General features: G+C 34.5%; 1 protein-coding gene across 2 annotated transcripts in view; it reads left to right on the plus strand.

Moving 5' to 3' along the window:
* The window catches only part of ARAP2 (ArfGAP with RhoGAP domain, ankyrin repeat and PH domain 2), a gene marked incomplete at its 5' end in the record, with an annotated part of 152,210 nt that overhangs the window by 104,173 nt on the left and 26,095 nt on the right, over window positions 1–21,942 (plus strand). For both annotated transcript variants that reach the window (XM_084233136.1, XM_084233135.1), the window contains 3 exons: window positions 2,333–2,407; window positions 5,339–5,456; window positions 14,485–14,613. In XM_084233136.1, the coding sequence (XP_084089262.1) occupies window positions 2,333–2,407; window positions 5,339–5,456; window positions 14,485–14,613 (322 nt within the window). The remainder of the gene's footprint in view (window positions 1–2,332; window positions 2,408–5,338; window positions 5,457–14,484; window positions 14,614–21,942) is intronic.

Genomic DNA, 21,942 nt, shown 5'->3' on the forward strand with positions numbered 1-21,942 from the left:
CATATAAAATTTTCAAAATAACAGAAGAAATCAGATTTAATCTTACAAAACAATTATGAAATCAATTTTCATTTTTAAAAGCACAGTTGAAAATGTCAGTGGATTTCAAAGGAAGCATTTAAAGCCAAAGAAATACTAGAATAAATTAAAAATTCAGACTTCTTAGTGATTCTTTCCATTATGATCTTGAAAATACATGCTTTTACATGCTTCTGCTCTGCATGCTCTTGGGTGACTGCTTAGTGGGTATGATTCTGATGTGACCTTTGTAACCTATGGTGATTTATGTCATACTTGGCTTTTCTCGATCTTTCCATGTTTTCCTCAGTCATGTTATATTGCATTTGTGTACTTGTTTCACTACATCCTTTCAGGGTACTTACCCATTTTGATGAACATTCTTTAAATTTTCTTAAAGTGGGTCTTTTATCCTTTTCTAATAACTAGGAATTGTAGGGGATTCAAGGTACCAAGGCAAATAGTTGAAGAAAGCCTGTATTGTTCACAAGGATGTACTATAATGATATTTGATTAAAACACACACACACATGCACACACGCACACGCATACATAAAACACTCAGAAATTGAAGCCAGTCATTAATAGTCAAACTCTAAGTTCATGTCATTCTTGTTAGAACAATCTCCAGGACTATCATTTCATATGAAGGAGGTGAGGAAAGGCTCCCAACCAAGTGCCTAAATCCCTAAGTCCTAATATTATAAGGTTAATTACCTAAGGAGGCATTTTCTCCATTTGGACCCAAAGCAATGAAAGCCGCCCCCAGAGGACATATCTCTAAATATATGGCTCATTTTCAATTCTCTTATGGAGAGTTATGGTTATGAAATAAAGGATTGTGTGAGCCCAAAGAATAATCTTTGGTGGTATTAGCTATAGTGTCATTAGATGAAATATGAATTTCTGCATTTTAATCTTTTATATTCATATTACAATAAAGAAATGTGATATGAATGCTTTCTAATTAAATATAAGTAAAACTAAGAATTGTCTATGAAATAGAGTAGAAAGAAAAGTAGAAGAGTTTTAAAAAGTCTGTACTTTTTCTGGAGTTTTTATCCTAATCCTTTCAAATGTCTCCTCTGGATTTTTTTTTTTTTTCTTTGACAGTCTCTCTGTCATATCCCTGTTTGAATTTCTTAGCTACTCTGGTCTTTGGCTTCATTATTCTATGAGTTCTTTGTGTTTGCTTTTTTAATTTTCAAAATGTATTTTTCTTAGTTGTTTATGTAAATATAGTGAAAAGTAAAAATGTCAACTATATCTTTTCTTCCCTGGGATTTTTGTATAGAATCAAAACTGGAAGAAAAGTTGAAAACAAGCTTTTCTAAATCTATAGTACCAAAATAATAGTGCCAGAATATGAGTGCTTCTTTAAAGTACATTTTTAATGTTTTCTCCACAAATTTGTTCATCAGATTTTATTCTGAGGTAAATTTAACTTCAGGATGATTGTTCCCCCATTATGATCAGTTAAAAAAAAGGGGATGATAGATATTATTTCTGAGTTACCTAGCTTCAGAAAATTTCTGGAAAAAAAAAGCCACTCAAAGTACCTTTCATATTTTTTTTAATATTCTTTATTAATCTTTTCTACATTATACTGTCAGTCGGTGTAGTGATATCTTATGTTTTTGTTTTCTGTCTTCTCTTTTTCACTTAGTATGTTTTCCTAAATAACATAGTATTTAATCCTTGATAAAAGCATATCTTTATCATTCACCTTATTCTATAACTTTACTTTTTTTCCTTGATAAATATATTTTATTATTAGTTTTAATATAGCTCTTACCTAATTTATCCTAAAATTTTTGTTTTTAGAATACTATCTCTTTGAAATTTAGCAAGACCTATTTTCCCTGTTTATTATCCCTGTTTATTATTAGTAGTATGCCCACATAATCACTTAAGACAGAGCTTCATATGGCTCATTTCCCTCCTCACTTGTTTATCCTGTTAACATACACGTGCTAAGGCTTATAACTTCTGTTGGTACATTTGGCATATTTCCACTGTAGCCAAATTCATTGTCTCAGTAAGGATGTTAAGTGTATTTGAGAACACAAAACTATTGAATAAGAAATTAAAAATTGAATTGTGATTATTGTTGCTGATTTTAGTATTTGTATAAAGTCCTTGTCCTTAACCATATCTGGAAAATGAATGTTATCACTCTGTTAACAGGGAGATAGAACTATTTTCCTTTTTAAAACATATTTAGAAATAAGGCAAGAATTTTCTCACTGTCTCAAATGCTCTATGTGTGTTCCTGTACTATAGTTACATTTTCTGTCCTCACATCTGTCCTTAGGTTTCCCAGGCTGGAGATTTATTGATAGAAGTTTACGTGGAAAGGAAGGAACCTGACTGTAGCATTATAATCCGGGTGAGTCTCAAAGATGGAAACATTCATTTCCATATCTTGAATTTTTCATTTCTTGCATTTTATTTTATATATCCACTTTGAACCATGAATGTTGACAGGATTGACAATCTCATACCATGTTTTATTTATTTGGGAAGGGAATATATCATGCGATGGAGATTATTGTAAAGATTATAGTAAGGATTTTCAGTCGGTCTCTTGTGGAAAATATCCTGAGCTCAAATACTCCTCTTGCTGGCTTCTTACATTGGGCAAGTTAATATACTCTGTCTGAGCTTCAATCTTCTAATCTATAAAAGGCAGAAAAATTTTAATCCTTCTATTACTGCATTGAACTTAGCAAGATGCATAATAAACACTTAGCAAGTTGCTTATCACATCAGTGTTTATGAATAATCAATACTATTAGCACCGTTATTATTAATCTTCCACCAGGATCTTCAGACTTTAGTTTCCAATCTTTGAATTTACTTGAATACTAGATAATGCTTTTTTTATTAGTCAGTTGTTCTGAATCAAAAAGATCCTTCTCATGCCACCATGTTCAGCACTTATCCTGCCTTTGGGAGAGTAACAGTGATATTTTGATTCCTACTTAGTCTACCTTCACTGTGAGATGGCTGGGCATTCTTTTATGTAAAAGTAGAAATTCATCACTCACCCCTTATCTTTTTTAAACATAAAATTAAACATTCTAAATTTTGGCTTTTTCTGGGCTTTAGTTATATAAACATATAATTTTTATTTATATATAAATAAAATATAATTTTTGGTGATTATGTGTTATGCTTCTATGGCTCTCGTCACCTTTCTTAGAACATGGGACTGACATACTACCACATACTATCACCATAGGCTTTTGTTGTCTTTTTTTTAAAGATTTAGTTATTTATCATACAGGAGCTGGGGTGCAGGCCAGCGATGTGGGGAGTGAGAGGGTTCACCAGAGCCTGAGTAGAGAACAGAACAGGCAGATGTACTGAAATACACTGCTCAGTGGAGCTGCGGGCGAGATAGGAGAGGTCTGCTGCGTCATGTGGGTCACCTCCCTGTATGGGGATCAAACTTGTACTGTAGTGGGTGCGGATAACTTCACAATGCTGTGTCTTTACCCCTTGTGCCACCAGGGAGGCCTAGCTTTTCCTTGTCTTTCACTTGACTTCACGTATCTTAGAATGAATGGGTGAGGTGTGATCACAGGGGACATGAGGTGTAGTGCAGATTAATCAGCATGAGGCCATCATTCATGCTAGAAGAGGTATCCATAGCATGTGACTTAACACCACCTGCACATAAACACTTTAGGTAGCACATTTTAATCCTATTTTAATAAGGAAACCATAACAGGAGTTACTACAGTTGAGCACAATTCTTATTTATTTTTAATGTATTTCAATAAGACTCTCCAGTTTCACCTACAGTGGCTCTAGCTTCTCTTTAAAAACATAACAAAAAGTGCTAAAATAATATCCACCATTTATTTAATGCTTAACATATTGTAAAACCCTTTATTGATCTTTGCTGACAATATTACTTCATCCCAAGGAGTTAGGAGTGGCAGGTGATGCCCCAAGTTTATACGGATATTAAAAGCATTTAGACACGAGTGCAAACATAAATTATCATATTCCAAACCTGGTGTTCATTAGACTTACTTGTACATTTCTTAGAGCAATAATTTCTGAAGGGGCTTTGTGAGTTCTGGGTGTCCTAAGAGCATCCTTTGGTCTCCCCATGACAAGGAGTAGAGATCCTGTTTCAACCTGGAACACTTGCTGCTCAGTATTTCACAAGTTTGGTTTCTCAGTAATTATCATATTAAGAAAGTTCATGCCCTTAAAGAATGTTAAATCCATTCAGATGAATTCATCCTTGAAATTATTCACCTACTAATGTTTCTACCGCTAGAAGTTCTCTTTTCCCAGGTGCTGATTTTCTAAGATTATATAAGTCATTGATCTTTCTAAATAAAAACATAGTGAACTTGACTGTATAATTAATATATTCCCCCAAAACACTAAATTTCACAAAGTCCAAAAGATAGGCTGTGTGAGTTCCTTTAATGAAAGATAATTTATAGTATTTATAGATATGTGATGTGTTTGTGATCAACAATGGACAGGAAAAATGGAAATGAGCACATTCTTTTTTCTAAGAAAAATTTTAATAGGCACCTTGTTTTATTGAAAATGTCAAAGTGGGTTGTATTTGCAATATTTCAATGCTTAAAACATCATCTCTTTAACATTGTAAAGTCTAATTGGAAAAAAAATACAGCTTGTTTTATGCCATTTAAGAGTAGCAAATGCTAAAAGAAGCAACAAATTGAAAATCCCCAAAGTCCTTGCAGAAAATGGTGTGCTTATGCAATGACCAAAGGCTTTGAGGCTCTTGTAGAACTGCAGATTCTGCCCTATGCTCTGAAGTCCTGGCTCCAGCATGCTTGGTGTCCTACCATCTGTCACGTGGTGTGGTGGGCATACCACAGGCCACTAAAATCCTGGGGCTCTTTGGCATAGCAGATAGCAGTTGACCATGTTTGATTTAGGACTCATGCTGAATAAACAAGCCACTTTGAACTCTTGATCATAGAACTGATAAGTGAAAAGTTTCACTCGCAGAAGACTGTTGGATTGCTGACTACCAAAGTTCATTCTGTGTATAACTAGGTGTGTTTTCTCCTGAATGATCTTGTTGCATACTAAGTGAGAAAAAAACCACATATTCTTGATTATATCTACATCATTTTTTGCACGTACAATAGGCTGTACTGCATTTTATGGGAAGGATCTGAACATTTTTTTTTTTCTCATTGTGTTGGAGAAGCTAATTAAACATACTAAGAAAGTATCATAAAATGGTGAAACAGGGAGTACTGTGGCTGGTTCTATATCTGAAATTTCTTCTGAAGAAATTTTGCCTCTTTTACAGATATCTCCTATAATGGAAGCAGAAGAATTAACTAATGATATATTAGCAATAAAAAATATTATTCCTTCAAAAGGTGATATCTGGGCCACATTTGAAGTCATTGAAAATGAAGAGCTGGGTAAGTGAGTTTCATGCTAGGAATCTTAAATTCCCTATAGTATAAGGAAATACTATTTTGTGACAAGTTACTGCTAACATTTTATGCATCTCATTAATGAATTCCCTTCTACCTCAGTGCATGTGTTACTGTCTTCCTATGGTTTTATCTAAATAATGAGATTATTTTACTGACTATAAAGATACTGTGTAAAGCATTAGGCATCTATGATACTTTCTTAGAAAATAAAGCTTTATTTGTAAGGACAAGCAGTTTTATTTCCAACAATATTCTAAATGTCACCACTTCATCTACCTATTCCTGTAAACTCCTTATTTAACAAAAGCAAAAAAAGTTGATTTAACAAATAATGTATTATGTAAATACAATATTGTTTTAAACCTACCAGAAGCTAATTTTTTTTCCACCTCTCTTTACTGGATAATATATTTTGTCATCATCATCCCAGAGATGCTAAAGCTTAAAGAAAGCTTTTAAAACACCATGACTGGCCCAATAGTCAAGTCAAGTGTTGGATAATCTTAATATTCTAATGGCACCATTTACTTTTAAAGGACTGTAGGGAAAAAATGATGCAGAATATCTTGTACTGTGACCATCTGTCTAGCTGATACCTACTAAGGTCTTGGGACCCTTTCAAGTATAGCTATCAAACTGCTAGAATTACAGTCTTGCCACTCGTAAGCTCAAGATAAAAATTGAAATCTATTATAGCTGACTACAGAACTGAAACACCAAGTGGGGGGAAAGGTGGGGGAAGGAAAAGAGCAAAGAGGGAAGAAAGCTCAGTGGACTATGGTGGTGGAATATGGGTAAGTTGGTGGGGGGGCATTATGGTGGTAATACCTGATGGGGTACCCCGATATTACCCCAGTTAAAATCATTATGTGCAAAAATGTTTATCACTAACATTTGAAAGAAGAAAAGGACTATGGTAAATGTGTTTAAATTTTACATGTATTTTCTGGATTTTTACTTTTTTATTTTATTTTTTATTTTATTTTATATATTTTTACATCATTTTTCATTTTTGCACAATGTATGCATTTTCATCTTGGTTATATTCCCCATACATTTCCCACCCCCTTTATTTTGACCCTAATCCTACAATATGGATGGCGCTGGAAGGGATCATGCTCAGTGAAATAAGCCAGAAAGAAAAAGAAAAATACCGGATAGTCTCACTCATAGCAGGAATTAAAAGATTTGAATAAGGGTCCAGGAAAAAGACTATAATAAAGTAAAAATCAAAATGATAAACCAGAGACATATTTTTAAGACCATTATTTAAAATAATCTGCAAATAATAAGTTTTTCTATAAAAAGATAAATTGATTAAAAATAAACTTCCCATCTAAAAAAATTGAAGGACCCCCATGGTTTACCAGAAGTATTGAAGTCAGTGTTAGAATTAAATGGATTATCAAATACTTTACCTTTCATTATTGCATCTTGATGTTTTTATTTCTGTATTTCTTTTCAGCCATGCATGATTCTTTTTATTAAGATAACATTCTTTTTATTAAGATAACACTGTGTGTGACTTAGAGGTATGCGTTCACATCTCTTCAGATGATTGTTACCACACCACACCCTTCTTTGGGCCCCTCCGTTTGCTGCCCACTCTGTCCCCTCTCGTAGTCCCAGTTTGGCAGTGAGATCTCTAGGGTATGCTTTTGATTTGGTTTTTGATCCTTTGTTTTGTTTCTCTATATTGCAATATTAGCAAAACAATTGGTATTTTTCTCCTTTGGTTTATTTTGCTTAGTATTCTCTAAACATTTGTAATAAGGTGTCATTTTTCAATATCCGTTGTCAGGATTCAGTGACTGGTGCTTTAGTGTTAGTTCACATTATGTCTCCCTATAATTGGTCTCAGCCTTTACATTCACAGAATTTGTTCTGTCAAAAGACACTTGTGACCCCCAACTGCCAAGTCCAGTGGATTTGCTTCAGGCTTTACTTTATATCTCCTTTCTGTGGCAGTTACTGTTAATAGCCATTTCCTTATTCTCAGCAAGTCTTTACTCTGTTTTTGCAGCCACCTGGATTTTCTTCCTCGTTCCCTAATTATTTTAACTCATTTGTCAATTCTTCTTATGTCTATCCCCTCAGTGATGGGTTTCCTCTCCTTCAATCTCCACTGCCTTTTTTTTTTTTAATTTTCTGTGTTCTCTGTAGATAGTTTCTACTATTTTTTGTGCTTTACTTATGCGTGAATTGATGTTTCCCAAGTGCATCTTTCATTTCCTTCCATTTGGCCTACCTGTCTACCTCTGCTTAAACACAGGCCGTGTGTTCCATTGGACTTTGTCTTATCTTCATTAATGACTATCACGTGAATTCATATTCATCACTTCTGGTGCGATCTCCTTGGAAAGATAAAGGAGAGAATCCTTTTCTAGCTCTAGTCTTGCCCAGTGCCAGTACATAATTGCCCTACAGTTAAAGTCTGTTGAATAAATGAAGCATGACTTTTGCATTACAATATAGTACAGAGGTGGTGCATTTTTTTTTTATTTTCGTTGTTTGATTTTAATGAAAGAAACTAAAGTTACCATTTTTGTCATTTTTGTAGATAAAATATTACTGTCAGCATTGCTATCATAATTATCTTTATAAATTACAAATAGGAAAATATTGTTTGCCCAGTTAAAACTCTTATTTCCTCACTGTGTGGCCATTCTTCAACATCTGTCTCAAATGCCTCTTCTCCATGACATTTAGATGAAAATAGTTCTAATGGACCATTTACTGGTTATGTTCTTGTAGATCTATAATCTGCATGCTGTCTGACTTGGAGAACAGCAATGTGTGTATCTATTTCTGCCCTAGGTCATGTGTGTTTTTTTTCCCTTGGACATTACCATATCTCTTAGACCTTTATATCTTTTTTTTTTTTTTTTTTTTTTTTGCCTGTAGATCTTTATATCTCACACTACTTTAGAGTGCATTGATATGGAACATTCCCTACAAATATCTTTTTAGCTGGGGTGGAACAAAAAATAGATGCATTCTGAACCTGAGTGTCCCTGATTGTTGTTCTTTGGATAAAGGTATCCAAATGTGGAGGCAAAAAAGGGATTCCTGCATGAAGATTAGGAACCACCAGGACATCTTAGAAGCTGCCTGTTCTGCATGCTTCTGCTTTGTTTGTTTGTTTGTTTTTTTAGGATATACACAGCAGATTAATGAATTTAGGATTTGGGGGTAGACAGCCTCTCCCTTCCACACTTTCTCAAGGGATGAGTCAGAGCACATTCCTGGCTCACAGTGTTGGAGCTCTGTACCTCTGTGTACTCACAGTGTTGGAGCTCTGTACCTCTGTGCATTGGTCCTCCTCACTGAGAGGAGCACACAGACTGGATCAGGACAGGAAGAAATCACATACTACTAGAAGTGAGATTGCACATACCTGGAAGAATTGATAGTAAATTTCTTGGAGAATATAGGCATCTGTAACCTGAAAATAACATTTTGCATGTGACAATTAGTGCATCATAACTAGGGTGTATTTTTTGTTTTGTTTTTTTTTTTGGCTCCTTCTCCCTAATTAAAGTGATCTTGAAGAATATATAAAAATTCTAGGTGACCTGAAGTTATTTTGATTGTCAATGTCCAAATACAAAAGCAAAGAACATCCTATGTACACCAAGAAAAATACATTTGATGAAATTAAGAATTAAAATTTGGCATGCTTTTAATGTTTGGTTAACTTTTTTTTAGTAGAAATTGCCAGAAGTGAAAACAGAGATGATTTTTACTGCTGCTAGAGGAACAATGTTGGAAAGCAACAAAGGTGTCAGTGATTATGTTGGCTTACTGAAGCAAATGGTACCCATGTGCTCTACCTGACCTTCTGAAATGTTAAAAGCTTTATTTCTCATAGCATGCAGGGAAGATAAAGCTAAATATAAAAGATAAAAGTGAAGGCATTGGTAGTCACAAGATTGTAGTTGATAGAAGGAATATCATCAGGTATTGGTGCTTTTTCTCATGTAAATACAAATCCTCCAAGTAACCAAAAATATATAAATAAGTGGGTGAATTAGAAAACCAGAAGTGCTGGATTTTATTTCAGGTGTCTGCAAATTTTAAAGTAATAGTTCTCTATCCTGTTCAATTCAATATCCCTTTAATATTTTGTATGTTCCTTTTACTTTCCTGAGAGAATTTATTTTACTCATTTTTTTAAAAAGATAATTCCCTAATTATAATATAAAAATGATTAAAAGGGAAATATGTATTATGAATGCTCAGGTACTCCTATGTGGTTGCACATGATGAAAACATATTCCTATTTGTGGGAGTGTCATGAATGTGACAATTACTGTGCGCCTGATGTAAGCAGGCCAGTTAGTGACTCCAGTATCACCGGCAGCATATTGCTGTCATCGGTGAAATAGTGCCTTTGTCTGTTTGGGCTGCTATAACAAAATACCAAAAACTGGGTGACATATAAACAACAGAAATTTATTCTCAGAGTTCTAGGAAGCTGGAAAGCCCAAGATCCAGAGGCAAGTAGATTTCAGTGTCTGGTAAGGATCCATTCCTGATTCATAGAAGGTTGTCTTTCCCCTGTGTCTTCACATAGTGAAAGTGTCTCGGGAATTCTTGTATCTTTTCTATAAGGCCACTAACCCAAGGGCCCCACCTACTTAATACTATCACATTGGTGATTTGGTTTCAGCGTGAGTCATGCAAAATTTCAGACCATAGCAAATGGTAAATATCTCTTAGAAAGGTTTGACTGAAACAAAACAATCTTTTTTTCTTTATATGGTCGTCAGAGACATAGGAAAAAACTCATATTAAAACCATATAAAAATAATTTGGTAACTTATATGTAAAGTTGAGTTAATTCTAGGCTCACTCAGTTAGTTTATAAGTAGGTTTTCCCTTTGACTGTCTGGCAGGACATTGGAAATTTGTACTTGATAGAGAGCAAGTTTTACTTGGCCTCATTCTTTGCAAAGCACTAAGCATCCTTGAGTCACTGCTGCCAGTGATTCTTCAAGGCAAGCTGAAACCTGCTTATGGACTGTCAATGCCGTCAACAGCTGATATTCTAAAGTGTATATTTTTTAAAATACTTTGATATAAAACTGAACTTGTTTCTGCCCATGGAGCCATTCCTTCTCGGTCCTTCACACGATGAAAAATGAACTGCTTGCTTTTTAGGGGCTTTTTCACTCAAATTCAGGTGTGTGTGAGCAGTTTCTAGGGAGCAGCATCATAATGTTCCTGTTTCTTCCTCATAGTGACTACGATATAGAAACTCTGTTCATTTGCACTGGGGATTCTTTCTAACCTTTCTTTGGACTGACAGAAAATGCTGTCACTTCCTGATTATGTGGACAGAGCAGAGAAAGGCAGGCACAACTCTATGTTTAGTACTGAGAATTTAATTACTGCGAAAGTCATAATTGTTTCTGGAAATCCTGTGTCATACTGCCAGAGATTTAGGAACAGCATCTGTTATTTCAGGTGGAAAAAGGCTTGTTCTCTACTAAATGAGGGACACCAGGTTTATTCTCTGGACATGGTTTAAAACTATTAACAACATGATTTGCTTAGCTAAGGAACTTCCTTTACAACCTATTCCAATTTTCATCTATTTTTATTCCATAGGTAGTATGCAAGTGATTTATTTCTAGCAATGTACTAGTGAAAGATAACTTACATACCATATAATTTGTCATGACAGCTGGTTGTAAATGAAACCACAAATAAAAAGTTCTTTCTTTGTAGGAATTTATATTCTAACAATGTCTGATGACTCAATCATTTTTTCTTGCCTCTTTTAAGGTGGATTTTAATGCCATTTTATAATTGTTTTCTTTTAAATATCTGTTCATCCTATTTTTCAACTTTGTTTTCCCCTTACATACTTCATACTGAGATAGTGATGTGAAAAACATAATTGTTTTTTTGTGAATTTATATTTGTCTCTATATCTGCTGATATATTTTATTACAACTGTGAAAACATTAGAGCTATCATTACAGTATTAGCTTGTACTAGTGATCCTTTTTAATATAAATGTTCTGATATTTTAGTCTCATTATTCATTTAATTTTGTAATAAGGGAATAAGCTTCTGTTTCAGTCTAAATACACTTTTCTAGTTATGAATATCATTCTTACCTCTAAGCCCACTACACTCTCTTTAGTTATCATACATCTAGGATTTTGAAACAAACTTGCTGTAATTTCCTTGCCATCTTCTTGGGATAGGAAAGTGAAGGGAAAAACTGAAGGTAAAAATGTGAGCTGACATTCTTTCTCATCTTTCCTGTGTTACTTTGTTTAGTCATCAAGAAATTCTGGGTGAGGTGATAATTTGAACCCAAATTATATGTGAAAATGCCATTATGGATAAGCTATCATACTTGGCCCAAATAAGATTGAGTGTCCTACTTTGAATTTTGGACTATAAAGTCTGCTAGATTGGAGGTTCATGTTGGTTTTTCACTTGAAATAGGTGCTTGATTTTAGGCAAGTGGCTGATCTCTCTGATATTCCCTTACATGTAAAAGATGGATAACAATACCACCTAATGAGAAGTACTGAGATAATTCAAAGTGATAACTAGTTCCTATTTGTTTTTCCAGAAGTGGCATGGTTAATGTAATCAGTTAGCATCCTGGGGTCTGCAAGTAGTAGAATCAAGAGTCAAATAGTATCAAATGTAGAAAGAGTGGTTACCATTAGATTTTCTTTTAAATACAGTGAGTTTAAATTATAACCTCTATTAATATAAGACAGTTTATGGTTAATCAATAATTTACTTACATCTTTGGCAATTATGATCTTTGCCAGCCAAACCTTGTAAAAAATTATTTGAGGAAAATAATTTTGACCTAACACAGATTTTGTCTGTTTTTACAAAGAATATATTTTGTCTGTGATGTTAATTTATAGGCCACCTTAGAACTTAATTCCTTCATTCCCTATGTGTTTATTGAACATATATTATGTCCTCAGTGCTGTGTGCCTGCTGTGTGTATGTGATTCGTTTGTAAACAAGAGGTAGATTCATCTCAAAATGTATGATCTAGTTGCTTTTCTTTTATTAATTGCTATTATAATGAGTTAGCTTACCCCCTAAGCACAGATACAGATGGTATTTTACTGCAGAGGAAAATATGGTTGCACTCAAAGCAGAAAATTTGTTTTCTTCTGTGGACCTGGGATTATTAAGAAATTCAGGGATGCTGTGGTTATAGTTAGGAAGACTGGTATTGAAGAAGATGTGATATAGTTGGACATTTTTACTTGTATTTTTATTTCCAGTTAAAATGCCATGATCATAAATGAGTTTGAGGCTATTTACGCACTCTTTCCTGTTTGTCATTGTTATGCCTACTTTAGCTGAAAGTGAAAAGCTCAGCTACTGTGTGATTTATATTTAGGAGGGTATGAAAGTTAATTCACTTATATGTCCAGGATACTGGGAATGCTGTATCAATGTCTTCATGGGGTAGCTTAGAGTTTTGCTTTTTCAGTTACATGATTTTTAGTGTGAAACTGAAAACTTTAAACTTTTTCCTAGCATATGCTTCTGTTGTAACATGTTATTAACTGAATGGCATATTATTATCAGCAAAAAAACTTCCCTGTGAAGCTTTGATTATAATTGTAATTTTTTTTTAAGATTTATTTATTTATATATACAAGCACTGGATACAGTCAGAAGAGTGGGAGGGTGAGAGAATTCACCAGAGCCAGAGCGAGGAGCAGAAAAGGCAGACTGATGAAGTACACTGCTGAGGGGAGCAGCGGATGGCAGGAGAGATCTGTGCGCCATGTGGGACCCTGGCCCCGTGGCCAGGGATAGAACTGGCGCTGCAGAGGCTGCAGGCAGCTTCATAGCCCAGCGCTCAACTGCTGCGCCACCGGGGAGGCCCAATTGTAAATGTTTTTAACTTTGCTAAGAAGTTGTGGTACATTTAAAAATACGGTTGCCTAAAATGAAATGTGTATGAATAAGAGTTTATTAAGGATAAACATTTAAGGGCCTCCCTGGTAGCACAAGGGGTTAAGACGCAACCTATGAAGCTCTCCGCAGCCACTCTGCACAAGTTCGATCCTTCGCCAGGGAGCTACCCACATGGCACAGCAGACCTCTCTTGACTCACCTGCTGCTCCCTTCAGCAGTATATTTCAGTCAATCTGCCTGTTCTGTTCTCCACTCTGTCTCTGGTGAACCCCCCCCCACACACACACACACACCTCTGGTCTGTACCCCAGTTCTTGTATGCATAAATAAATAAATCTTTAAAAAAAAGGACAAACATTTAAGATACCATTAACTTCTTGCTTACTTGGCCTATTTAATGTATGATATTACTACATATTTCTGATTGCTATTTCCACTACATATTTCTGATTGCTATTTCCACTAGTTAAACATAGATTACTTGGTAATATTTTATGATTATTTTCTTATGTTCTCTGTTAAAGTTTTATTTATACTTTCATTAATTGACAGAATATCACCTTTCAGTTGCTTATAAGTATTGATCAGAAGTTATAACTTGTTCATCTTGTTGGAAGAAAGCTTTCATTTATGTTTATTACTTAGTACTGAGCAGGTGAATGGACTTCTATTCCTTCTACAGTTTATTAATTGCATATGAAAACAGGCAACTTTCAATAAGCAAGCCAGAAAGTTACCTAAAGTAAAAGAAGGTAGATATGGACACTGGTGTATTGTAAAAAAGGGTCATTTCATATTCTAAAATTATATTTATAGGGTAAATACCACTGAGTCTTTTAAAACAATAACTCAGTGATTAATGTCCTTGCACAGGTGTGTTGATACAATAAATTTTATCATCCTCTTGATGGTGTTCTAGGTATTAGGGTCTCCTGTATGTAATCCTAGTGCTGCCATTGTGTAACATAAGGTAGAAGTTAAGTTCATTGTTGCAGACAGATATTTTTTAAATGCACTTTTAACAATTCATAATTGTGAAAAAATAAACATTTATTTATTTATTTATTTATTTATTTATTTTTGGCAGAGCGACCCCTTCACTATACAGAGAATATATTGGAGCAGGTACTTCGGTGGAGTTCATTAGCTGAACCTGGCTCTGCTTACCTTGTGGTGAAGAGATTCTTAACCGTTGACACAATTAAATACTATAATGGTAGGTGTTATTCCCATTGTAACTGTGACTGAAAACTCATGTGGTAGAAGGATAGTTAAAATGGTACAAGTGTTGTTTGAACATGTAAATTATTAGGAACTGCACACGGAATCTACTGACATGGGATTGTAGAGTAGAAAGAGTACACGCAGACAGGATCACCAAGTGTCACCGACTGATTTTCCTGTGGGTAACTTTGTGGTGATTGGATGTTACCTAGTTAAAGTTTTTGGAAGAAATGGGGGAAAAACAGCAACATACGCTGAGCTGGTTTGAAGCAATCACATCTAAAGATTTAGATCTTTATGTTGTTCAAGGACAAGAAGAAAGGTATAGTGACATGTTCTCCATTGGCTCTGTCCACAGACTAGGGAGGGAGAGTTGGTGTTACATTGATGCCTCACATTCCTCCAGGTGCTGTTGGTATGGTCATGTGTGTGTCCTTCTTTTTGAAAGCATCACTCTTTTGAAAGCATCACTCTTCTAGGTCTAGACAAAGCATCTTGCATAATAACCAGAGAATCCAAACAGCAGAAAGAAAGCTGCAAGCTTATGTGATAGTTTCAGGGATTTGGGTGAAAGATTCTCTATGGTAAAATGTCAGCCAGCTTTTCTATTACTCTCATCCTTCATTCTACTATCAGGTGGGAAGCTATAAATTGCAATCCTGTCCAGCACACTCCCTCCCTCACTTTGCCAAACATATTCAATTTGTTATCATAATATCTGTAGTTCCTTCTATGGGGGAATCATGTCTCTGCATGAAAAAGACATCTGCTTTAAAGTAACACCATCAATAAATACATTAATTGGACTAATTCATATTAGTATTTATGGATTTTTGGCAAATGTAGGAGTACCTATGAAGTAAATGTTTTTAAATACTTTTCTTGTTTTCTAATCAATACTGTTTATAAATGTTAATTAGAGCTTGCTTTATACTTAGATTGTTAAAACAGTATGATCTCTTCTATTACAATTGGCTCTCCATATGCGTGGATTTGGAATTGTCATTGTTAAAGATGCTCTGACCTTTTCTTCAGTTTCTTAAATCAAAAATTTTCCTCTTCAGTTGTGCCTTGTAGGAGCCTGGAATTTATCAATACTTTTTATGTGGTATACTTTGTGATTAACTTTGGGTTGCTTAGATATTCAGTCTACTTTGTCTCTGTCTTGGCAAATGTCTCTTAAATCAGTCACAATGACCACCTACTCCAGAATTATTGCTCCATTCATTACATTCACTATATAAAATTGAGGCCTAAAAGGAAAATAATGCAAGTAAATCAAATGTGATTTCTCTGTCAATTTGTTAGCGGAAAAAAGGGAATGATCTCAGAAATACTTATTACTCTTCACAGGAGAAAGGGAACAATCTTAAAAATTCTCTTAAGATTTTCTTATTCTAACCTGGGGACAATTGGAAATTAGCTGAGTCTGAAACAAGGGAAGTTGGTTACAGCCATATTTTATCTTAGTAACAAGTAGCTGGTATGTTGGCATTTTATGAAAATATAAAGTAGAACTACTGTGTCTTTTGCTCCCTGTCCTCACATACTCCATAGCTGTTTGCCACACATTTTGCAGTCATCTATCTATCTAGTCATATACATATGACTTACATTGCTTTAATTCTGTGTTTGTTTGTTTTTTTAATTTGTGGAACATACTGTAAATGTATTCTTTTGTTTGGCCTTTTTTACCATTTTCTTGCTAAATCAGGAATTTTATGAAATAATAAGTTTAGCATAGTTAGGGTTTTAATTTCCTTAACTTTTTCACTTTTGTCTAGACAATTAAATGTTGGCATCACATCTAGGAACAGATTTTTGAATCATTCAACACTTAGTTTCCACTCAGTCTTACAAGGTAATGAGATAACGTACTTCATTTTCATAGATATATATGAGAATAAATGAATTTTGTTGCCTTAAAATCCTGTTTTTCTTTATTTTAATTGTTTATTTTTCACATCATTGTTCATTTTTAAACAATATTTGCTCCCCCCACCCCCAGGTGTAGTCCCCATAGAATTTCCCTCACCAGTGCACCCCGTGCACCATCACCTAAGTCCCCTGTGCTCCTCCCTACATCCCTCCCTCTTGAACAACAGCATTTTCTTTTGTAGAAACCTCTTGTGCCTTTGCCATTGTTGTGATGAGGCATTAAATAACTTTCAAAAAAAGATAATAGTTCTCAAACTTCTCCCTACCCATGGATTATAACTGAAACCTTGAGATAGAATAAAAACTTCATGTAAATTTCCACTTAGAATTTGACATAGCTAATCTTTATGAGACTATCTTTTATTACCTCATTAGTTTAAGTTTCACATCTCTATCACAAGCAGACTATACATTTATAAATTCTGTAAGACTCCAGAATAAATAACTTTATGTTGCTAAAGTCTTACTATAGACACTAAAGTTCTTTAACATTATCCCAATTGAGTAGGGATCAAGTTTTACTTTTCCCAGTGGGGAAGAAATACTTATAAGTTATAATACAAATACAGATCCCTGTGGGTTTTTAAATTTAGACTGCTGCATATGACAGATGCTTTGAAATTAAATTTTCATTAGAATAGTTAAAAATGAAAGTGGCTTCAGACCTGGAAATCTAAGCCATCTACTAGCAACTGACTACAGAAAATAAAATTCCATCAAAAAGTGTATGAATCCATAAATCATAGTTTAGTTGAAATAATTTACTTTCTACTCTCCATCTTTTTTTTTAAATAAGATGTATAAAAGTTAAAGATAAGACCACTTCAAGTGGAAGTGTTTCTTGGAAATTGATAGCCTTTGATAATCAATAACGAGTATAAATGTCCTGACTTCTTCTAAGAGTATATTTCAGTAGTAAGAAAATCAATTGCTAAGTTTTTGCTAGTTAATCTGTTTCGTGAACGAATTTACTGTGGTGACTTTATTTTTTTTTTCTTTGAAAACTCAATTTTAATTTTCCAAAGTATAATGTAAAATTTAAAAACATGAGCCATACATGTATAGGCATACATCGAAGATGTATTAACTTGTTAATGAGGGAATCTATTGGATGGTGATGCTCTTGGTACCTATAGCATTTTGAGGATCTGAATATTTAGGGGCATTTAGAATGTCAGTATAACATTATTGGGATAGATACAATATTGGTTAAAGGCATACAATTCAATAAAATCATAAATGCTGAGATTGTATTTCCTGGGCCGATTGGATAAAATGTGCAATTTAACATGTTATTCTGCAGTGTCTGGGATCCAACAACAGTAAGTAGCCTAGTCAAACATAGGTACTTTTTCCAAAAGAATTAAGCAGTTCTTGTGTGGTTTTGTGAAATAATGTCTCAACATGACACTGTGGTAACTTTAAAAGACTGTTAAGCATTGCCCTTACACTTCTGGAAGAGAAAATCTAAATGTATGAAACCTATTCAAATGTAAGACTATAAACCCAGCATGCAATAAATAACTACTATAGGCCTGGCTATTTATGGAGGGCTTTTAAACAAAGAAAACTGGTTCAACTAGATGATCTCTGACAACTCTTATAGCACTGACTGTCTTTTATTCAAGGAACTATCAGTCCTCATTGGTTTTTCTTGTATGTGTTGTCTTTCCATAACAAAACTAGTCTTATTTTCACTCACTCAAAAAGTACATGTTGAATAAAGTTCAAAAATTATAAATGAATTAAACACTTTGTGACTGAGCAAGTATCGACAAAATTTCCCAGATAATGTACTGGCAAAGCCAAGTTGTTCGGGACTGCTTTCTGAAGAAAATTGACTTTACATTGTTACTGAGAAAGCTGGGTGTAGCCTTCCACTTCTTCTTTTGGATATTTCATGAGACATTAACTGAAGGATAATAAATGTTGCTGGTCATGGTGACATTGGTTTGTGGTCAGTGGTTTCAGTTTTGGATGTGTTGTGTTTCCGTTGTCTGTGACTGCCCAAAGATACACATTTTTATAGGAACTGAGTACTTGTAGCTATGGAGCACATTGTTTAGGCTTGGGAAAATGCCAGGTAACATAGTTTTCATCTTAGAGTAAGAACATTATAGAGCTGAGCATGGTAACCAACATTTAAGCATGGTAACCAATAAGAAAGGTCTGGTGTGTGGGATGTAACAATCAGAAATATTAAAAGAACAAGGACATAACAGTCATGGAAATCATCAAAGAAAGAAGTCTTAGGTAAAAGTACTTAACAGTATAAAATAGTACATGATGTCAAGAAAGGCACTTGGACATCTTTTGTTATCATGGTGTTGGTGGTGGTCATGAAATTCATCACCATTGCTTAGAAGTGTCTCAGAATAGAAGACAATCCATGTCAGATATCAAGAGACTGGAATTCTAGTCTCCTATAGTTGCTTGTTTTGTTTTTGTTTTTTTTTTAAAGATTTACTTATTTATTTATACAAACACTGGGTACAGTCAGAAGCACGGGAGGGTGATAGAATTTACCAGAGCCAGAGCGGGGAACAGAACAGGCAGACTGACGAAATACACTGCTGAGGGGAGCAGCGGGCGGCAGGAGAGGTCAGTTCACCATGTGGGACCCTTGCCCGGTGGCTGGGGATCGAACCGGCACTTCAGAGGCTGCGGGCAGCTTTGCAGCCCAGCGCTCAACCACTGCACCACCAGGGGACGCCCTCCTATAGTTGCTTTTTTAACCTTGTCAGGTAACCTTTTAAAGCCACAATTTTCTCACTTATAAAAATTTCTCATATTTTGTGAACTCTCTACATTAGAAAGAATATGAACATTTTGAAAAGCCTGATGTGTTAGTTGTATGTTTAATTGTATAACAATAAAACACCCATAACTTAATATAAAAATACTTGTTTTAAGATACTAAATTTCATTTTAGAAACAGTTATAAAAAAGCTTTGTTCTACTTTCTGCAACTTTGTGCATTGTCAGTAAAATGACAGAATCTTGAGACTTTCTACTCAGTCTTGTTTCAATAATAACCAAATATTTTGTTTTATGGCTTGTGGATAAATGTAATTATAAAAGGATTTCATCAGGCATTTCTAGTAAGCATTGCTTCTTCAGTACAAGTAACATAAAGGAAAAGGATTTGAAGTGAAAAGACATAGAACTTGATCTAAGGAACAGGTTACTTTCAAGTAGTTATGTCCAGTTTGGTTTCTACTCAGCTATAGAACTAAATTTTACTAAAATACATTTTGAGTGCATACCATACAATCAGTGAAATATACCATTAATTCTGCTTCTTCAAATTATGAAAAATATATGTGTTCTATATAGTCAATACTTAACAAAGGAAAATACGTGTGATTTTTAATTTGGAAGAATGTTTTAGATGTTAGACTGTAAATATTACCAATGTCCCTTAATTTTGGTATATTTTTAGATTGTCTGTCATGGAAGCTGCAGATTTATATCCTCATGACTTGGAGTGCATGGGAGATTGGAGCTTAAAACAAGGAATTTTTTTCAGATAATGTATTGGCCTGAAGACATAGTTTTTGCTAGAAAAATAAAAAGGGAAGGACATAGAGAACATGAAAATCAGACTCATTTGTTGTATATTCCCTTGTCAGTGCTCAGAACGTAGGTAACAGATAGGAGAAACAACAATTGTTTATATTACTGTGAATTCACTGTGTACCAGGTGTGGACTGAATGCTTTGTATATACCCTCTCATCATATCTTCCTAGTAATTTTAGGAATGATTTACTAGCACTTACTAAGACTTTTGCAAATTGAGAATCTGGGATGTTGAGGTATTACATAACTCCTTCAAGGTGACCTGCTGGTCAGTGGAGGAACAGGCAATACAGCTGGGATATCTCCAAATCGAGGACATACATTCTGTCCTAAATTGCTTACTCTGCTGAAATCAAGGATAAACCGGAGATTAGTTTTTTTAGATTCTGATATACTCAGTCTACAAATCATCAAACTTTTGGAAGCATAGGTCTTTTTGTGTTGCTTGCTACAGATTCTGCAGTGCAGTGTAAAATGATGCCCATCCTCCATTAATTAAACAAGCAATTACATTTTGCTTGCTCTGTGCCTAGCACTGTTCTGTACATTTTACAGATAAGATCCACTGGATGCTCAGACATAGAGATTATTGCCTCATTCTGAATAAAGGATGTGGTTGCTTTCAAACCTAGACAGTCTAGGTAAAATGTGCTTCTTAGTCCCTGTGGTAAGGGACTCTCAAGTGGATTGGGGAGGAAAATCCAAAGCACACGTTGATTAAAAAATATGAAATTGTCATATATTGAGGAGCTAAATTATGATGCAGATATGACTTTTTATGCATTCGAGCACTAAATTATGTTTAGAGTTTAGAGATGAATAACAATCATGGAGTACTTAGAAAAATCTTCTTGAATGAGATGAAGTGGGGATACCATTTTTTTCTTTTAGTTTTATAATACAGAAACATTTTTATCAATCCCAAAATAGGAAATCCCTGCACACTCGCAGTCACCTCCCATGCTACATAGTCACTAATACATTCCTGGCTACAGATTTATCCATTCTGGACATTTCATAAATGGAATCATACAGAATGTTGTCTTTGTGACTAGTTTCTGTTACTTAGATCATTTTCTATGATTCATCCATCTTTTAGTATGTGCCAGTGATTTTACCCATTATATTGTAGAAAATATTCTACTATATGGATTTACTACATATTTATCTGTCGAACACTTGATGGAAACTTGTGTTTTTCCTATTCTTTTTCTATTTGCATTATAAAAATGCTACTGTGAACATGTGTCTAAGTTTTGGTGTGGGCATATGTTTGCATTTTTCTTGGGTGGATAGCTGGGTGTATAGTTACCGAGCCACATGCTAACTGTGTTCAACCTTTTAGGAACTGCAGGCTATTTTCCAAAGCAGCTGTGCTGTTTTATGCTTCTGCCAGTTGTAAGAGGGTTCCAATTTCCCCACATTTGCAACAAACCTTATTTTTTTCAGTGTTGAGATATAATTGATATATACCATTGTATGAGTTTAATCACATAATGATATGTTGGCTGTATATAATACAATATTGCAAAATGATTACCATAATCCATTTAGTTAACATCCACCACCCACATAGTTATATTTTTCCCCCTTATGATAAGGTTTTAAGATTTACTCTTCTAGCAACTCTCAGATATATAATACACTATAGTTCACAGTGGTCATCATGTTGCAAATCACATCCCCAGAACTTAGTTATAACTGCAAATTCATACCTTTTTACCACCTTCACCAGCATACCCCACTCCCTCAGAGGAGAGTCTCTATTTCTTTAAATTTGGTGTTTTTAGATATCACAAGTGT

Source organism: Talpa europaea (genome assembly GCF_964194135.1).
Source record: "Talpa europaea genome assembly, chromosome: 5".
NCBI lineage: Eukaryota > Metazoa > Chordata > Mammalia > Eulipotyphla > Talpidae > Talpa > Talpa europaea.